Below are 16104 nucleotides of genomic sequence, written 5' to 3' on the forward strand. Positions count from 1 at the left end.
ACGGGAATTAGCATTAAACTGGGAGAAAACAAAGCAATTTGATATAAAAACACATGACTGGAGCAAAGTAGGATGGAGACCACTTTGACCTGTACAACACCATGGAAATTTGCAGCTGAACCCATTAAGAAGTCCACAAATACCCTGGATTAGAATCCCAAAAAAGTCACCTTTAAGCACCCCCCTCCTTTATTTTCCATTAAAAACTCCTGGTTGTGTAAATTGGATTCAAATGAACGTATTTACATTTGCAGTAGGAACCTGAAGTCAGGCTGTCAAAATGTCACTCTGTCACTCATGTTTTCATCACACCCCGTCACAACACCGAGATGTTTCGCTCACCGCCTCGACAGCCTCCTTGGACACAAGGGAATGAGTGGCAGGAAGGAAGGACGGCTGCTGGGAAGGTGTCTCGGAAGGATGCTCTAGTGGAAAAGTGTTATTTGCCTGAGAATTCTGGCACGCCAGGCTCTTATTGTTGTTGGCTTTCAGCCAACACTGCCAGGACACAAAAAGTCAATTTATGTCGGGATTTTCATTGACTCACTCCTGCTCGTTCCTCGTGGTTTTGGGGCAACTTATTATAGAAGCTGGCACTGGCTAAAAGAATACTTACTTTTCACATAACTATTCATCCTAATTAACAGCATGCCAGGATGGAGAGTAAATTACAGCAGGACAGGATCATCTTCACTGTGAAAAATAGTGTGTTATTAATCTGGGACAATCTATTGTACGTCAATGATTACATGATTCCTCTCATCTTCATTTTAAAAAAAAAGTCCCCGGGGGAAAAAACCAATTCTCTAAAATCAAACAGTTTAGAGCCATAAAATCCCACTCTTGTACATGAAGTTTCTGAAGGCAGTAGAAATCTCCAGAATGAAAATAAATCCCAAGTAGGACCAAGATTTACCACTTGAGGCTCAGCATTCAAGGGAAATCATCACTAAATTATTACTTTCTGTTCTGTAACAGGATGCTCGTGGTACACTGGACATGAGGATGTTTGCATCAGTCCCTACACAAGGATAGGGCAATGATGAACAACCTAACCCCATTTCTTCTGGTTTGTGGTCCCAGGAGAGTTATTTCCAGGCTTTCTCTCCAGATCTTTTGGGTAGCAGCTCCCAAACATTTTAGAACCAACTTCAGAAAGCAAGTCAGAGATGCACATGGGATGGTGTGAGACCAGCATTTTAGAGAAGACACTCACACAACCTAAGGGCAGAAATTCAACTCTTTTTTGGCTGCTACCTGACAGATATTCCTGCAGAAAGAAACATCCTGCTGCCTCTCAGGTTCCTGGTTTCACTTGTCCTCAGGAAAAATACCACCAATGCCAGAATTGCTGTGATAGGGTAAGGTTTTTCAGCTCCTGCCTAGTTGCTTACCATGCCAGAACAGTCTGCTAGTCTTCCTGACCCTATATTGGGAAGAAGAGCTAGAAAACAGGATGTTTACAGTCTCCAAAACCAGGACACAACCTAAATTATCTCTTAGGAGTCATCTCTTAAGCCAAAGTTCTGATTTTTTAAACATAGCTGCTCCCAATCCAGAGATGGACGCACAACCCATGTACCAGAATACCCCATGTTTAACTAATAAATTCTAAAAAACTACAAATACCTATTCTCAATTCCCCTATGTTACTCTTTTCTCTGAACCAGCTATTTTGGACCGTGTCAGAATCAGGAGCTTGCATTAACCAGAGCTGATGTACTAACCCATCAATTCTGCACTCCTCTGAGATGTTGCCTTCAAGCTCATTATCCAAAGCCTAAATTGCCGGGAATTAGATACCTTCACTCTGCATATCAGCAGGAAAAGAGGGAAGGAAAAAAAAATCAAATACAATTTACAAGCCCGCAATCTAATTAGGAAAAAAACTTCCAGTCCTGAAGCGTTTGTCAGTTTTTCATCCTGCAAAATGCATACTAATCCCCTGTCCCTGCCTGCTGCCTGGGACTGCCATTACTCCGCTTCCACAACATGCCAGGAGCGATCAGCATTAGGCCTTCCTAATGTGTCTCCGAAACAATAGCAATTACAGAGTCGTCCATTCATATCTAAAGGCTTACAGACTACAACTTCCCTCAGGAGGCTAAAGACATTTCATCGAAGCAATTATATTTATGTAGCATTAAAGTACTTTCTTTAAAGCCACGGCAGTCACCTTTTTGCATTCAAAGCAGAGCAGTAACGAGGAGCCCTCTCACCCCATCCAAACTCCTCCAAGCACATTTTTTGCCTGTTTAAAGATTGCTAACACACACACACACACCTTGGGGGTTTTGCTGCCTTATTTTTAATGTTATTACACTCCTTTCCCCTAGGGATCTGACATGCAGATTGGAGCCTATTTACATGACAAGGGACCAGAATGGAAGAAGCTCATCAGTTTATTCAGCTTTCCCAGCTCTCATCATGTCATCAAGGACCTTCTGATGTCTGGCAATGCCATGAAGCCCCAACTTCCAGGATTTCACAGTTCTGTCAACCTTAGCTCTCGTTATGCTAAAAGCAAAATGTTTTCAAGCTTCTTTTTTTCCTCACGAATCACAAATACTGGGAACATTTTTTAAGTGCATCAGCGAAAAATCAATAGGCGACCTAAAGGAAATAATAATTCCTTATTTTTTAATATCAAGAACCCAGAGCAAGTGCTACGATTTTAAGAGCGGAGAGACAGCTCAGACCAGGTTTTTAACGCTGGAAGCTGTCAATACAGAACATCATTTACTTTCCACTCTTTCACCTTGCTTCTCCTGCAGGAAGCAAAGCAGCTCCCTAGAAATATTCCACCTATGAATTTCACAGTATGCCTCACAAAATCAAAACGCGAAGCCTTGGCGTGACGTCTCAAATCTCTGCCATTCAACAGCTGATCATATTTTCCCTTTGAGCCGCACCAGCTGCACTCCACCGGCACGCCTGGCTCGCGCGGGGCTGCCCGCGGCAAGTTTGGCATCCCGGCTTGAAAAGACATTTCCTTCCAAGCAAAGGCTGTGCTGAGCTCTGGTACACAGTGGGGATTTTTTTAGTGCTTGAAAAGCTAATAAGAGGAAGGGATTCCTCGTGTTTGGCCAACGATTCCTTGGGTCTGGGCTCTCCATCTCCATCTCCTTTCCTGAGCTCTTTGTTTTGGAGGGTAAGAGCCATCACGACTCCACACACGGGTGCTGCCCAGCTCGTGACCTCAGAAGGATCTCCCTGCAGCTCTCCTGTGCTTTTGGGTCATGGAAACCACCAGCTTTGAATTCTGAAACTGGCAAAGCACCTTGCAGGCATGAAACCTTACCCCATCCCTCCTGTCTCCCTGAGTTCTGCTGCGGATGCCGCAGGCTGGACCAGCTCCTGGCCGCTTTGCCACGCTGCAGCCAAGCGTTGTCCTGGCCTAAGGATGAACTTGTTGCCATGGCAGGAGTCGAGGCATGCGTTGCGCTGCCGGCATGGCGGCGAGCGGCAGCTCGGAGCGCCGGCTGCTCCGCCACAACGGCTTTTTGTTGTTCCTTTCTCACAGTGCACCCGTCCGCTCTCCGTGCTGGAGCAGCCTGGCAAAACCCAGCTGACCGCAAAGCACAGTAGCACTGTGGCTGAGGGCCCAGCAGTGCTTTTCTCTGCTGCAAACTCTGCCTCTTCCCTGCCTGCTGCAGGACACAGCATGGGAAAGCCAATCCCATGGCACAGGCGAGCGTCCCACTGCAAAGACAGGACATAAAGGGAAGCCGAAGTTTTGAGGCAGGAGCTCTGGCAGACAGAGATTTTAAGAGAGGGGAGATAGCATCACTCTAAAAGGAGGCTGTCCCCAGCTAATGCATTTCCTCACTGCTGCTGGAATGTTTGCACAGGACAGGCTTAGCTTGGCTGCCTTTTAAAACTCCCTTACAGCTTTGATTAGCCTTGCTAAAACTAAGGGCATCTCTCTTTCACACACTAATTAAGGACAGGCTCAGAAGAGGCCGGTATCCCTCATTGCTGCAGATTTTAACAAGAAGAAATACAAAGGTAGACTTAAAATTAAAAGCAATGCTCCTTCCTGAGCAGTGGTTTCAGTGCCTCAGAGATTACAAGCCAGTCCCGCTCTGCGTGTCAGCAAGCCTTTCCAAAATAATGAGCTTGCTTCCGTCCCAAGCAGCTCCTGTTGCACTGGAGAAATGAGCAGAAAGGTATTATGGGCTCACACTCACCAGATGGATGTCCTGCTTTGTTCTCCGCTTACTGAAAACCCTACACATACAGTTTGGATTATCTTCATTGTAATTCTAATCACCACCTCTGTTAGGGAAGGAGGGAGAAAGGGAGGGATCCTTGCCTCTGTCAGGAGAGCTAATTAAAAGTTGTGAGTCATCCAGACTTCTCCACACATTGGAAATGCTTTTGGAAGTTCAGGTAATCTCTCATTCTTGGGAGAACCTAGTTAGTAAAAGAAAAATTAAGCAGGATCCCCTTGGGCAGAGAGTTGTAGGAGAACAAATCCATTTTCCCCATGGGATGCAGCAGTGTGAATCATCAAGATGCTTCAAACACATGCAAACCATTGTCTACAGCAGAAAGGCTCATACATGTTCCCCAGCACAACACAAACACTTCCCGTGCACCTACACCATGCCAGCTTTTAAAACTCCTTCTCCAAGAGGCTTTTACATATGAATATATACAGTGCAGGGACTTCTGTTTTCCCATGCAAGAACTTCTGACCCCTCTGGCTGGTACCCGGATGGTTAGGCTCAAGCTCAAAGGTCTCAGAAAAGTCAGAGCCAGGAGGCTCATGAAAATCGACAGCTGGCAGCGGCGTGAGGTGCAGCAGTGCCCCAACTCCTCAGCCCTGATTAGGCACAGAGCAATCAGCACGGAGCAGCCGCCCGGAGGCACCCGGCCTCCCCGGCCCCACTGCGGTGGGAAGGAGCTGCCTGTGCTGGTAACGAGCTCTGACAGCTTCAAGTGGGGTGAGGGTGCCCCACACCAGCTGGGCAAGGACACTGAGCAGGCAATGGGCCCCCAAACCCAGTGGGGATGGGGAGATCTGGGGAGGACCAGTTCCACAATCTCTAACTCCTAGAGAAACACAGTTGTCTGAGATCAGTAGCAACAGCCAGATTTCCCAAGGCATCAGCAGCACACTGCTTCGGTAAAACAGTCAAGTCTGGCTCCTTTAAGTGTAGCACCAGACTCTGTATTTAGGATTTTGACCAACCCTGTCACTTAGAGGTGGTGGGTGCCTGCAGTGTTTGAGCCCTTGTGAAGGTCTACAGCACCCATGGATGTCCCAAGGGACAAGAAAGCTGTTTTATCTTTGGTTATGCAAAAAAGCTTTTAAAAAATTATTATTTCTGCTGTCATCTTTCCAATGGCCAGTCCAGCATGTGAAGACTTTTTCTTCTCTTTCCCCTCCCTTTTTTTTTTGAGAGACAGTTCAAGCTGACCCCCTTGGGGCCCTGTCTCTTCTCCTGAGCATTAGGATCACTAATGAAAGATGCAGTCAGGACTTTCCCTCCCGCCCCTTTACACGTTGCCGTGGGAAACTGTGGTGAGCTGGACACGGCTGCTGCTCTGAGGAAATGAAGTGCCCTGGCAAGCACCCTCACCTCAGACAGAGCTGCCATGCTGGGACCCAAAGGGATGTGGCTGCACTGCTTGGCCATTCAGGCAATGTCACCACAAGAGCCCAGGACAAGAGGAAATCACTGGACTGAGGCTGAATGTCCCACTCCCCTCTGGGGAAGATGCTGAGCTGCAGGGAAAAATATGTTTGTGGGCAAACACCACCAAATAACAAGGGAAATGAGACAGACTGCTGCTTCCTTCCACCTGATCATTTTGGAGATTTGATCAGTACCATAAATCTGTTTGGATTTAAATTCATTTAGGCTTTGTTTCATGGGAACCCCGAAGGCCCTGAAGAACTTTTTGGCAAAAGAATGCTGCAGCTGATGTTCCTACTTTTCTACCCAAGGCACATCCAATCAAAAATACTCACAATTTTACCAAAGCCATCTGCAAGCTAATTTTAACTGGCACAGCCTGTGCACCTGGACATTTGCAACCAGCCCATCCCAAATACACATTAGCCCTGACTTTTTGTTGTATGTGAAAGTTTAGGAAAACTGGAATCACATTTTTGCAATGCTTAGTGAAGCCATGAATCCAGGTTGTGCAGTCTTGGTTTTCCTTGTCCTCCTTTTTGAATCCATGACATTCTCCTTCATGAATGAAAGTTCCCCGTGTCCCTTCCCTCTCTGACACCTCCAAATCAGTGTTCCTCTGAGTCTCAGCAAACAGTGCAATCCTTGGTAGGGGGAGCTATGGCTTGGGATGAAAATGGGCATCATCCTGCCCACAGAGCTGGGCAGGGAATGCCATGCACTGCGCTCAAAAGCCACCAGGCAACCTGCAGTGCCATGCTCCAAGATGAGCAAGGCAATTGAAGAAACACAAGCTCCTACTCCTGGTCAAAAACATCTCACAGGGATCAGCCATGACTTGATCTGGCAGGTTTGCTGTCCCTGCCCTTCCCAGGCACAGCAGGCAGGAAAACACTTGGTTTTTCCTTGATGAATAAGCACAGAAGAATCGATCAAATGCAGCAGAGTACAATGCTACAGCTGAAGTATGCACACACTGAACTTCTCTGCTACTGCAACACCACCACTCATTTACACATCAGCAGCCTAAAACTATCTCTTTTGTACACCCAAATTGATCCTCACTCTTAATTAGTGCTCTCAGTTGCAGTAAAATTTCATTTGTTTCTTCCAAATGTGGCCTGAGCCATTGTCCCTCTCCCCTGACCTGTGAAAATTAGTCATTGAGCTCAGTGACAGTGGTAAGTGCAAAATGCAGCATCAAAGGGACATAATGGGGCCTCTTAGGACTGACAAAAAAACACCATTAATCAAGGCATGCTCAAGAGGTGCCAGCTTACTTAGGCATGTGAGTGGCCCTCCCTCAGAAGGCAGAATGCAGAGGGAATGCAGAGGGAATGCAGAGGGATGTGTGGGTGCAGCAGAACCCCCTGCCCCAAGAGCTGCAGTCTGCCCCACACACCCAGGCACTGCTGCTTCATGGGCAGATGGTCTCTGTTCTCTATGTCCCAGTCCCAGGCACTTGTACACCTGCTATCCAATAGAGATGCACTTTTCCAAGCTGCTCCTTAGCTTGGAGAGCAGGAATGGAGCTCATCTTTAAAATGCTCTTCAAAGCTCTGCTTTAAGGTCATCTGTGGCCTCTGTCAGGAGTGACGTATGGGACAGACACCAGATCAGGAGAGAGATGTTAGCATCTCCTTTTCCAGAGCTAACACAAGAGTCTGCAGATTCACAGAGGTAAACACATGACACTGTCCATCCAGCAGCACCTTGCACAGACCCCTTTCTGTGATCCCAGAACCGAGCTAAGGGGGAAGACACAAACTGCACAGACAGACCAGAGAGCTGTGGTGCTGGGGAATTACACCAGGGATCAGGACCCAAGAGACCTACGGAGAAAGCTGCACAGGTACAAAGATAGGCCAGCTCTGCAGTCAGTGAACCAGCAGCAGGACAGCTGAAAGGGTTAGGGACCAATTTTAGCTGGTCTGGCAGAGAGAGTTTTAACATCAGAAAACCAAAGCAAAGAGCAAATCTCTTCAAAATTCCAACCTCAGTAGAAAACAGTGTGTTTAAACCCCTCCTGCAAATTCATGTCATTAAACAGAATAACTTGGACTCAGCAAATCCAAATGACTCTCACTTTCAAGGTCCTGCATTCAGAAGCCCACAATGGAGAACAATGAGGTGGGGGAAAAGCTGAGGATCTTGACGCCGCATTCAGAGGCCATCTGGTCCGGCCAGCACAGCCAGCGCTGGGAACGGGCAGCGTCCTGGGCTGAGATTTAATCCCAGCCACTTATTGGGTGACCTCAGGCGAATCGTTTGACCTCCTTTTGCCTCAGTCAACCCAACTGTAAAATTGGGTTTAAAGCAAGAACTTCTCTGAAAACCATATGCTGTGCCTAGGAGGAGTGGAGCAGACTCCCTTCCCAGCAACAGGGCTGCCATGGTGGCTAAAGCCAAAACCAGAGCGGAAGAGGAGGTGCATAGTCAGATCCAGCATCCCCTGATGTCAGGAAGCTCTGGCTGATGTCTCTCCCGGGTCCCATCCTGCCAGCTCTGGGAAAGCAGCTTTGGCACCTGTGCAGGGACTCACCCATAAGGAGGGATTTGTGAGGTCTGACCTCACTCATATCACACTGCACCCAAAGACCCCAGATATTCAAAGGTTACTCCCTAGATCAGGAGCATTGATTGCTCTGGTGAAATGCCCCCCAAAACTGATTCCTACTCACAGTCTTGGCAATGAACAGTGGCAGAAAAGCAGCTCCTCTCTCACCTGGGCCCCAGTCTGGCCCCAGCACTGTGCACCCCTCGGAGAGAAACAACAGTGCAGGTGAAACACCATGGCCAGCTAACCTGGGTCCCTGACAAACACAAAACAGCAGTTTGGCCCTCCAGGTGTTCACAGGAGTGTGCAAATCACGGCACTGACTGTAAACACATCCTGGCTTCAGAGAAGGGAAACTGAGGCACAGCAGGTACACGGATGTCACTGGCCACACCATAGCCAGCTGGGACCCTTGTAGGGCAAAATGAGAATGCAAGCCATATAAGCAGAGACCCGCCCTCCTGACTAAAATAATACAGGAGAGTGGCCCAATACTTTGAGGAGAGGCTGGAGCAGAGCAGCAGGCAGAGGGATGAGCAGGGTACAGGCACACAGGGCTGGGCACTGTGCTGTCCCCACAGGACTGCCCTTGCAGGTATCACAGAGCTTCAACCCACCTTAAAAAAGAAGCAGAGAACTGCCTCATGCTGCAGGTGCAGGCTGCAGAGATGTCAGAACTTCCTCAGCTGTGCTCCAAGAGTTAATTGAGACAAATAACTCAACAGTGCTGCCATTAATGAAATTCTTCTGATATATTTCCCCTGAGCTTTCTATAAATGACTAAGTGACATTACTGCCTGCAGTGCAAACCCCCTATATGAGAGATAACGCTGCCGGAGCTAAGGTTGGCGCATCCACGTTAGAAGCCTTGGAAAGAAGTGCAAGATGATATTTAAATAACTATCACACTGCTAAGAAATGAGCAGCCAAAAGAAATATGGTCTTATAATGTGCTCAAGTCTCAGGATGAATCCTGACTGTTACATGCAGATGCTGAAATGCAGTGGGTGGTAAGTGACAAACTCTTTTAATCCGGCAAATCTACTAAAATTCCCAGTCAAATCTCCAATTTTCCCCTGGTGACTCCTATATTTGTACATTTGTTTTGCAGCACACACAGGGCCAACTGTACTGCAACAGTATAGATGTGAGAGGCAGCATCACGTGAACCAGCATGTCCTGGGGCAGCCAAAAGAGCTGATGGAGGGAAATAACCCACTCACCCATCATATCCATCTCCTGGAAACCTCTCACAGTGTTTCTGCTTTACTTAATTTCTTTTGCTCTCTTTTTTTTTCCTTTAGTAATTCCTCATGGGTATTTTTCCCCTCTGAGACCCACTGCTGCAAGCCCGGAATTTGCTCTGGGCTTGCCATAAGCACTCAAAGCACAGACAATATAGAAACATCACTGGCATTAGGGCTGAGCCCTTCTGCTAAGCATTGGAGAAGAAAGGGCAATAAATATGAGCAGAGCCACAACAGGGGGGGGAAAAAATCTAGTTTATGGATGGAGGAAACTTGGCACACAACACCAAGAGTTAAACTGCAAGAAAATTCAAATAACCATTAGCAAAAAAGTTCCTGGGAGTAAAAGGAAGACATCTCCAGAGCTGTAACTGACATCAGGGCAGACCTTTACCTCCAGCACATTTTGCACCAGTAAAACAAGGAGTCACAAAAGCATTCCACCTCCAACAGCAAAAACAGGTTAACTAGTCCTAAGCACAAGCCATAGGTAGGGCTCTGCTGACAACACAGATACTGCACAGGCACAAGAGAAACCAACAGCAAACCCACGTGTTTAAGGTCTGCCTTGATGTTTTGAGCTGAGACTCACAATCTGCATCCGAACAGTGGCATTGCCCAGGAAATACCTTGGTGACAACTTTGGTGCCACCTTATTTAAACCTTAATTTAAAATGCTAACTTCATAATGAGTGGAACAAAACTGTGTAAAAACATTTCCCACTCTAATCCTGGATTGATCCCCCCCAGTATGGCCTTCTTTTGTAATTACATCCCTTTGTGATCTCACTCTAATGCCTTGTATTGTGACCCATAAAATAATCAGCCCCCTTTGTCTCTCCCTAATCCTTTTAGACTTCCTTCTTGTCTCTACACTCTTATAAATGCTGCCATTATTTGGGCTCAGCAGCTCTTCCCACCACCCCAGAGCCTGGAAAGGGGGCTGCAGGTTAAACCCTGAATATATTCTGTGCAGAGGAGCTGAAACGATGGGAAGATCTTTGCTGCTTTAAAATCCCTGTTGGGTTCCCAACCTCCTCCCCTAGCCACACAGCTTGGCAGGGAAACCAACCTGCAAGTTTGCATATGCACCAGCCCTCCCCATTTCTGTATCTTGCTGATGACCTGAAGACCTTTGGCCTCGAGGCCACAGTGGCCAGTGTGTTTGTGGGACAGCATGCTTGTCCCTAGGCTGGGTGAGGGGAGCTGCTGCTGCTGTCTGCAGGGAACAATGCAGAGAGGAGTCACAGCATCTGCCTTGCCCAAGCTATCAATCCTGCCCTCCTGCTGGCAGGGTAAGTGCCACAGACAGCCACACACAGTGGGATGCAGGAGCAGAATTTGGGACAGGACGCAGAAGGAAAGGGGGTCAGGAAGAAGAGAAGGGCATAGGGATGTGTGCTGCTATGCTTAACTACAAACCAGTCACCCTGCAGCAAGACATAGGGAAGAAAATGCCTTTACAAGCTCAGATCTGTCCAGAGTTATTATCAGGTCCTGCAGTACTTCAAATACAGGGCAGGTCCAATTCACCAAACTTCAGGAAATTGGGTGTAAATTGCACCATTGACTTAATTCCCCTTGTTCCTTTTTTTAGGTGTGTTTTTTGTTTGTTGTTTTATTTTTGGGGTGGGGGGATTATAGCATCAGATCAAACAGGGAAAATTTCTACTCTCAAGCTGGATATGTGCAGAGCCTGATCCGATATTCAGTTTGATGGTGATTTCCAATTAGTGATAACTGCTTGTTATTGAGTAATATAATCAATGGGTCTTACTCCACTGGCTGGGCTGTGATTTATGATGATGTGGAGCCAGGTCCATCAAATTACAGCATTGGCAAAAAGAGCTGGAAATGCCACGAGATGACACAATCAGAGCAAGTGAGGCCAAGTTAAGCAAAGGGTGGTGATGAGAAGAAAGGTGGCTGTGTTCTCGGGAGCCCACCTTCCTGAGGAGTGGACTCTGGATGTTAAAATTGCTCAGAGGGTATCTTCATCCACAGAGAGCCAAAGCATGCTCAGCTTCTGGCATGCATAGGGGAAATCCAGCTCCTCAGAGACCTGTGAAAACCCAGCCAAGCTGTGCCCCAGAGAACACTCTGATATGAAACTGATTTTAATTAAGACAGCTTGGAGTCATGCGAAACTACAGAACTGTCATTGAGAGACAGAAAGGATCTGTATTCAATAACCTGATCAGATTATAAAAACATGTTGCATTCCACAACCTTTTAAACTAACACACCAGGGTTTGAACAGACACAGAAACAGCAACTGAAAGAATTCCAACCAGGGTGTTAGGCAGAGGGTAGAAATGCTGAGGGCCTCCCTGCTCAGCTCAGTCACACGTAGGCTTCTTGCACACTTGTGCTTGTTCAAAAAAAAGTTACACTACAAAAATATTATCAGTGTTTTTAGCACCTGACCAGCCAGTCTATGAACCACCCAAGGTCTGCTTCCTTCCACTGAGTATCTTTGATTAACAATGGCGACATACAGAAATACCCCAGAATTTAATGAAATCAATTTAATGAGTTAATTTTTAGGAGGAAGGGTTTAAGATGTGCCCTCTTGGTGAGGAAACTGCTAGCACCTTGAGCTCATCAAGGGCTCACGTGCAGTGGCTGAGAGCAGCATATTCTTCCAGTTAAATTTTACTCAATGCCAAGTGTTGAAGTAAATTTGAAACATAAAAATATGATATTGAGCCCACATTTCCTGAATGCAAATATGTACATTCCTCCAAGCCAAGAAGATTATATTCCAAGCAATAATACAAAGCCGGGGTCTGTAAGGGTGATACGAGACTAACAGCCTGCCTTTGAAGACAGCGAAAAGTGCAACAGAGCTCTCGAGGGGCTCCGCTCTGTCAGATCTCTTTTATTCCTCTGTAGCATGGCCTTGATCAACTTTCAAGATTTTTGTTCGTGAAAGGTTTTTATTTCTCCTTTGCTTTTGTGTTCAGATGTCAGGCTCAGAGGGAAGAAGAGATCAGCACTGGGATGAGGTTTTACCCACTGGCAGTATTTACTCTGCTCTGCAAAGGTCTGCTTAGCGCTTGGTTTTTTTTCCCTTTCCCTTCCAGGCAGCCAGCACCCATTCCTTCGATGCAAAGGTCCCTAAAATGGGGATAATTACCCTTCTCCTTTGATTTGCTGATTGGGACTTGGAGCAAGGAAAATCACTGTCTCTTGTGTATAACCACCCTGAGACTTGGGGGCTCAGGGTACAACCGTGATTCATTCTCAGGAGATTTCATCTACGATTAAGCAGACTCCTAAGTGCAAGTGTGTGTTCCTGCGGCTCAGGCACAGCAGGGGAGCTTGCCCTGAGCAGCAGGTTACATTTACCCACAACATCCTGTTTGATTCCCATTATCTGCACGCACCTGTGGCATCAAGGCCGGGAGGGGGGGCCTGTTTGTGCTGGCTTCACCCAGACCTCTTCTCAGAGCTGGCAACGAACCAAGCCTGAAGCTAGAATAGAGTCCAGAGCATTTTCAACACGATCCCTTTTTCATTTTGATTCATGTGAAACTATGGCTACAAAAGGAAACGCTATTCAGGGACGCACAGCACATCACATACATATTGATGCAGGAGCCAAGATAACAGTGTTTATTGACAATCCACAATCTCAAAGGTAATTCCTCTGGCTCTCATGTCTCCAGTTTACAGGTCCAAGAAGTTTGGCATTGTGCTTGTGCATGAGTCGGCTTCCAGCTCATAAATGCCAGAGCCATTCACCAAAAGTGCTCCAAGGTTTAGCACCACAAGACTGACAAGTCTGAGATCCAGCTGCTAATCTGGCAAGGCCCCAAAGCCCTTGGCTCCTGGACAATGTCACTTCTTACACTCCTGAAAAGCTAGGTTTGCAGATGGCCACTTCATGTACTCGGGAATTGTTATACACAAGGGCTGGAGTGTTCCCTTGGTGGGCTGCCAGCCGGCCCTGGCACTGCGGGGAGCAGGCGGCAGCGTTCCAAAAGGCCCCCAGTTTGGGAAAGGCAGACAAGACCTCAGCCCCAGACTTTGCCTTAGACTTTTCCTGCTTTGCACCAAAAAATCATGGTGATATTTGCAATTGCAACAGAAGCATTAGTAAGTTGCTTGCACAGAAGGAAGAGCAGTAGCCAAACAAGCTCGAGAACCCTTCAGCAAAACTTAACAAACCAGTGTTCTGTCAGGTCTCGCGGCTGTACCACACACCCATCCTCACACTCACACAGAAATTACATCCAGCAGCAACTTCTGGTTAAATGCAAAAAGGATCAGTGGCTGCACTCCCAGAGCCCCCAGACAGTCTGTGGGCAAAGAAAGCCACCAACACAACAGGGATAGAAGCCACTACGGACCCCCCAGCTCTGCTGGGTGTCAGTCCTGGGACAAACACCAACCAGCAACCAGAGCTGACAAGGGAGAACCAGGAGATCCAACAGGACCCAACTGCTCTGGCCAGGGCAAAGCAATGGGCTAATGTCAAGTAGCGTGCAGAGCTGGAGTCACAGCCTGCCCTGGAGTTCTTCCTCCCCCACCTTTAAATTTCATTCCCTCACTGGCATTTTCATCTCTCTCCTCCTCCAGGCTCCCCCATTAGACAATCTGTCTGGTGTTGTTAGCCTTGCCCCCAAAGGCACTGCCACACCAGGTAGTAAATAAGACCTTGCTGCCTCTACACTGCCAGCATTAAATAACAAAATGAAAGATACCATGACCTTCAGGAGGTCTTTGCCTATGGTTTGGGAAGTGCTGCCTGCCAAGCAGAGCCCAGCTGTGCTGCACAGCAAAGAGGCTTCCAAACTCACTGCAGGAGATACACAAACCACAGACTACTTCACCACATGATTTTAATGTAACTTACACCTCCAACACAGAGAATTTGCTGTTGGAAGGTGGCTTTTAGTTTTCTACCCAAGAAAGCTCATGAGCACTTCTTTCACATTTGGACAGCTACACAGATTAGATGTCAGCCAGATTTTGACACCAGCTCCAGGGTTTTTCTCTCTTCCCTCTCTTTAATCCCCGCTCCATGAAAACCCAGCACCCACCCTGCTGCCCTCCTGTTTCCCAACAAAGCCAGTGCCCCTTGTGGGATTGCCCTGTGAGGTGGGGGTGGGACAGTGTCTGTACTTACTTGCTGCCTGAATCTTTGCCTTGCGGCTCACCAGCAGCCCGTAGTGGTTCTGTGCCATGCAGTCATACTCGCCTTCATCTGAGGAGCCATCTCCCCGCAGCCTCTGGAAGCGGGAGACGTAGAGAGACCCGTTGGCCAACATAAAGGCGTTCTCACTGTCCACGATCATCACGCCATTCTTCCGCCACGTGATGGTGATGGGCTGGATGCCCTCCACCTGGCAGTAGAGGATCAAGGGTTGCTCCTGCACAGCTATGTCATCACTAGGCTCCACAACGAACGCCAGTTCAGAGGAACGGCCAAAATCTAAAATGAAGAGAGTAGGGCAGAGTCAGCAGCATGTCCAGGAGCAGCAGCAAGAGTCAACTGCTGTGGCAGGAAATAGGATGATGGAAACATTTGGAATGTGCTACAAAGTGCAAGTGTTTCCGAGAAACACAAAACCCACAGGCACGCTTTGCCTCCCAAGTTGCTCTGAACCTCGGGGTGCAATTTCTTAAAGCACAACCACAGGCAAAGTCCTTCAAGGCTGCCTTTGGAGGCTCCAGTGCAGGGGACAGGCAGGCACAGCCCTCCAGCAGCTTGCCAAACCCTAGCTCCACTCCATACTGCCCTGAAGATTGCCTTTCAACTCCCATTGCAGGTGTGCAGCATTAGACAATTAAAACTTGCACAAACATAGGGCATCAGCCATTCCCAGCCCAGGAGCAGAAGAGCACACAGTGCTGGAAAGCCACTCCTCTCCCCACACAGCCAGGCAGAGGGGCTGTGCCGTGCCCCAGACCCGTTTGCAGCACAGCCGGCGGGGGTGAGGGGGGGATCAGCAGCTCCCGATCCAGACCATATTGCCACCGGCATCTTCCCGACACTTCTCCCGCTTGGCAGAGCAGGAGGCTGTTTGCCTCTCGCACGCAACACCGCGCCCTTCTGTCGCCTTGGTCTCTCTCACGCTGTAACAGGCAATGCGTGGTGCTATTCAGCCCTTAATGAAGAGCAAGTTAAGCACCAAAATACAAATGCACAATGTTCCGGCTCAGCCACACAAAAGGTTTCTCGCAAAGCAATTACGCTAAACGATGTCCACGAGAGATAAGTTATTGCAGAATTTGTACCAACAATAGGCAAACCCTCACTTCTCATGACACAGATACGTCCTAATTTACTTCTTTTGCCACAAGAACATTTAAACGCTGTGTCTTTGGCACATTATGCTTCACTTGGTCACAGCACACCTTTTGAGGGTACAATTTGCCCTGTAGTCATGACCAGACACTACAGAAGATGACAGAAATAGAACTATTGCTTAAAGATTGGCCAAAATATATGTAGACATGAAAGACAAAAAGAGACCAAGAAACAAGAGTTATATAGATATTTGAAGGCTGTAAATGAAGGGACAGAGGTGAACTCAGGTTTTTTAAAGAGGAGCAATGGTGAAGAAATTCCAGCAGAGTAAGAAAACTAGTTTCATCCAAATACAGAGAGAGCTATTCACTTGTGCACTGGCCCTTCAAGGTGGGG

General features: G+C 47.6%; 1 protein-coding gene across 1 annotated transcript in view; it reads right to left on the reverse strand.

Annotated features, from left to right (window-relative positions):
• The window catches only part of IGDCC3 (immunoglobulin superfamily DCC subclass member 3), a 95311-nt gene that overhangs the window by 70458 nt on the left and 8749 nt on the right, over positions 1-16104 (reverse strand). Inside the window, exon 2 of the mRNA XM_058033499.1 lies at positions 14584-14889. Coding sequence (XP_057889482.1) covers positions 14584-14889 — 306 coding nt within the window. The remainder of the gene's footprint in view (positions 1-14583; positions 14890-16104) is intronic.

The sequence above is a fragment of the Melospiza georgiana genome, chromosome 13, assembly GCF_028018845.1.
Source record: "Melospiza georgiana isolate bMelGeo1 chromosome 13, bMelGeo1.pri, whole genome shotgun sequence".
Taxonomy (NCBI): domain Eukaryota; kingdom Metazoa; phylum Chordata; class Aves; order Passeriformes; family Passerellidae; genus Melospiza; species Melospiza georgiana.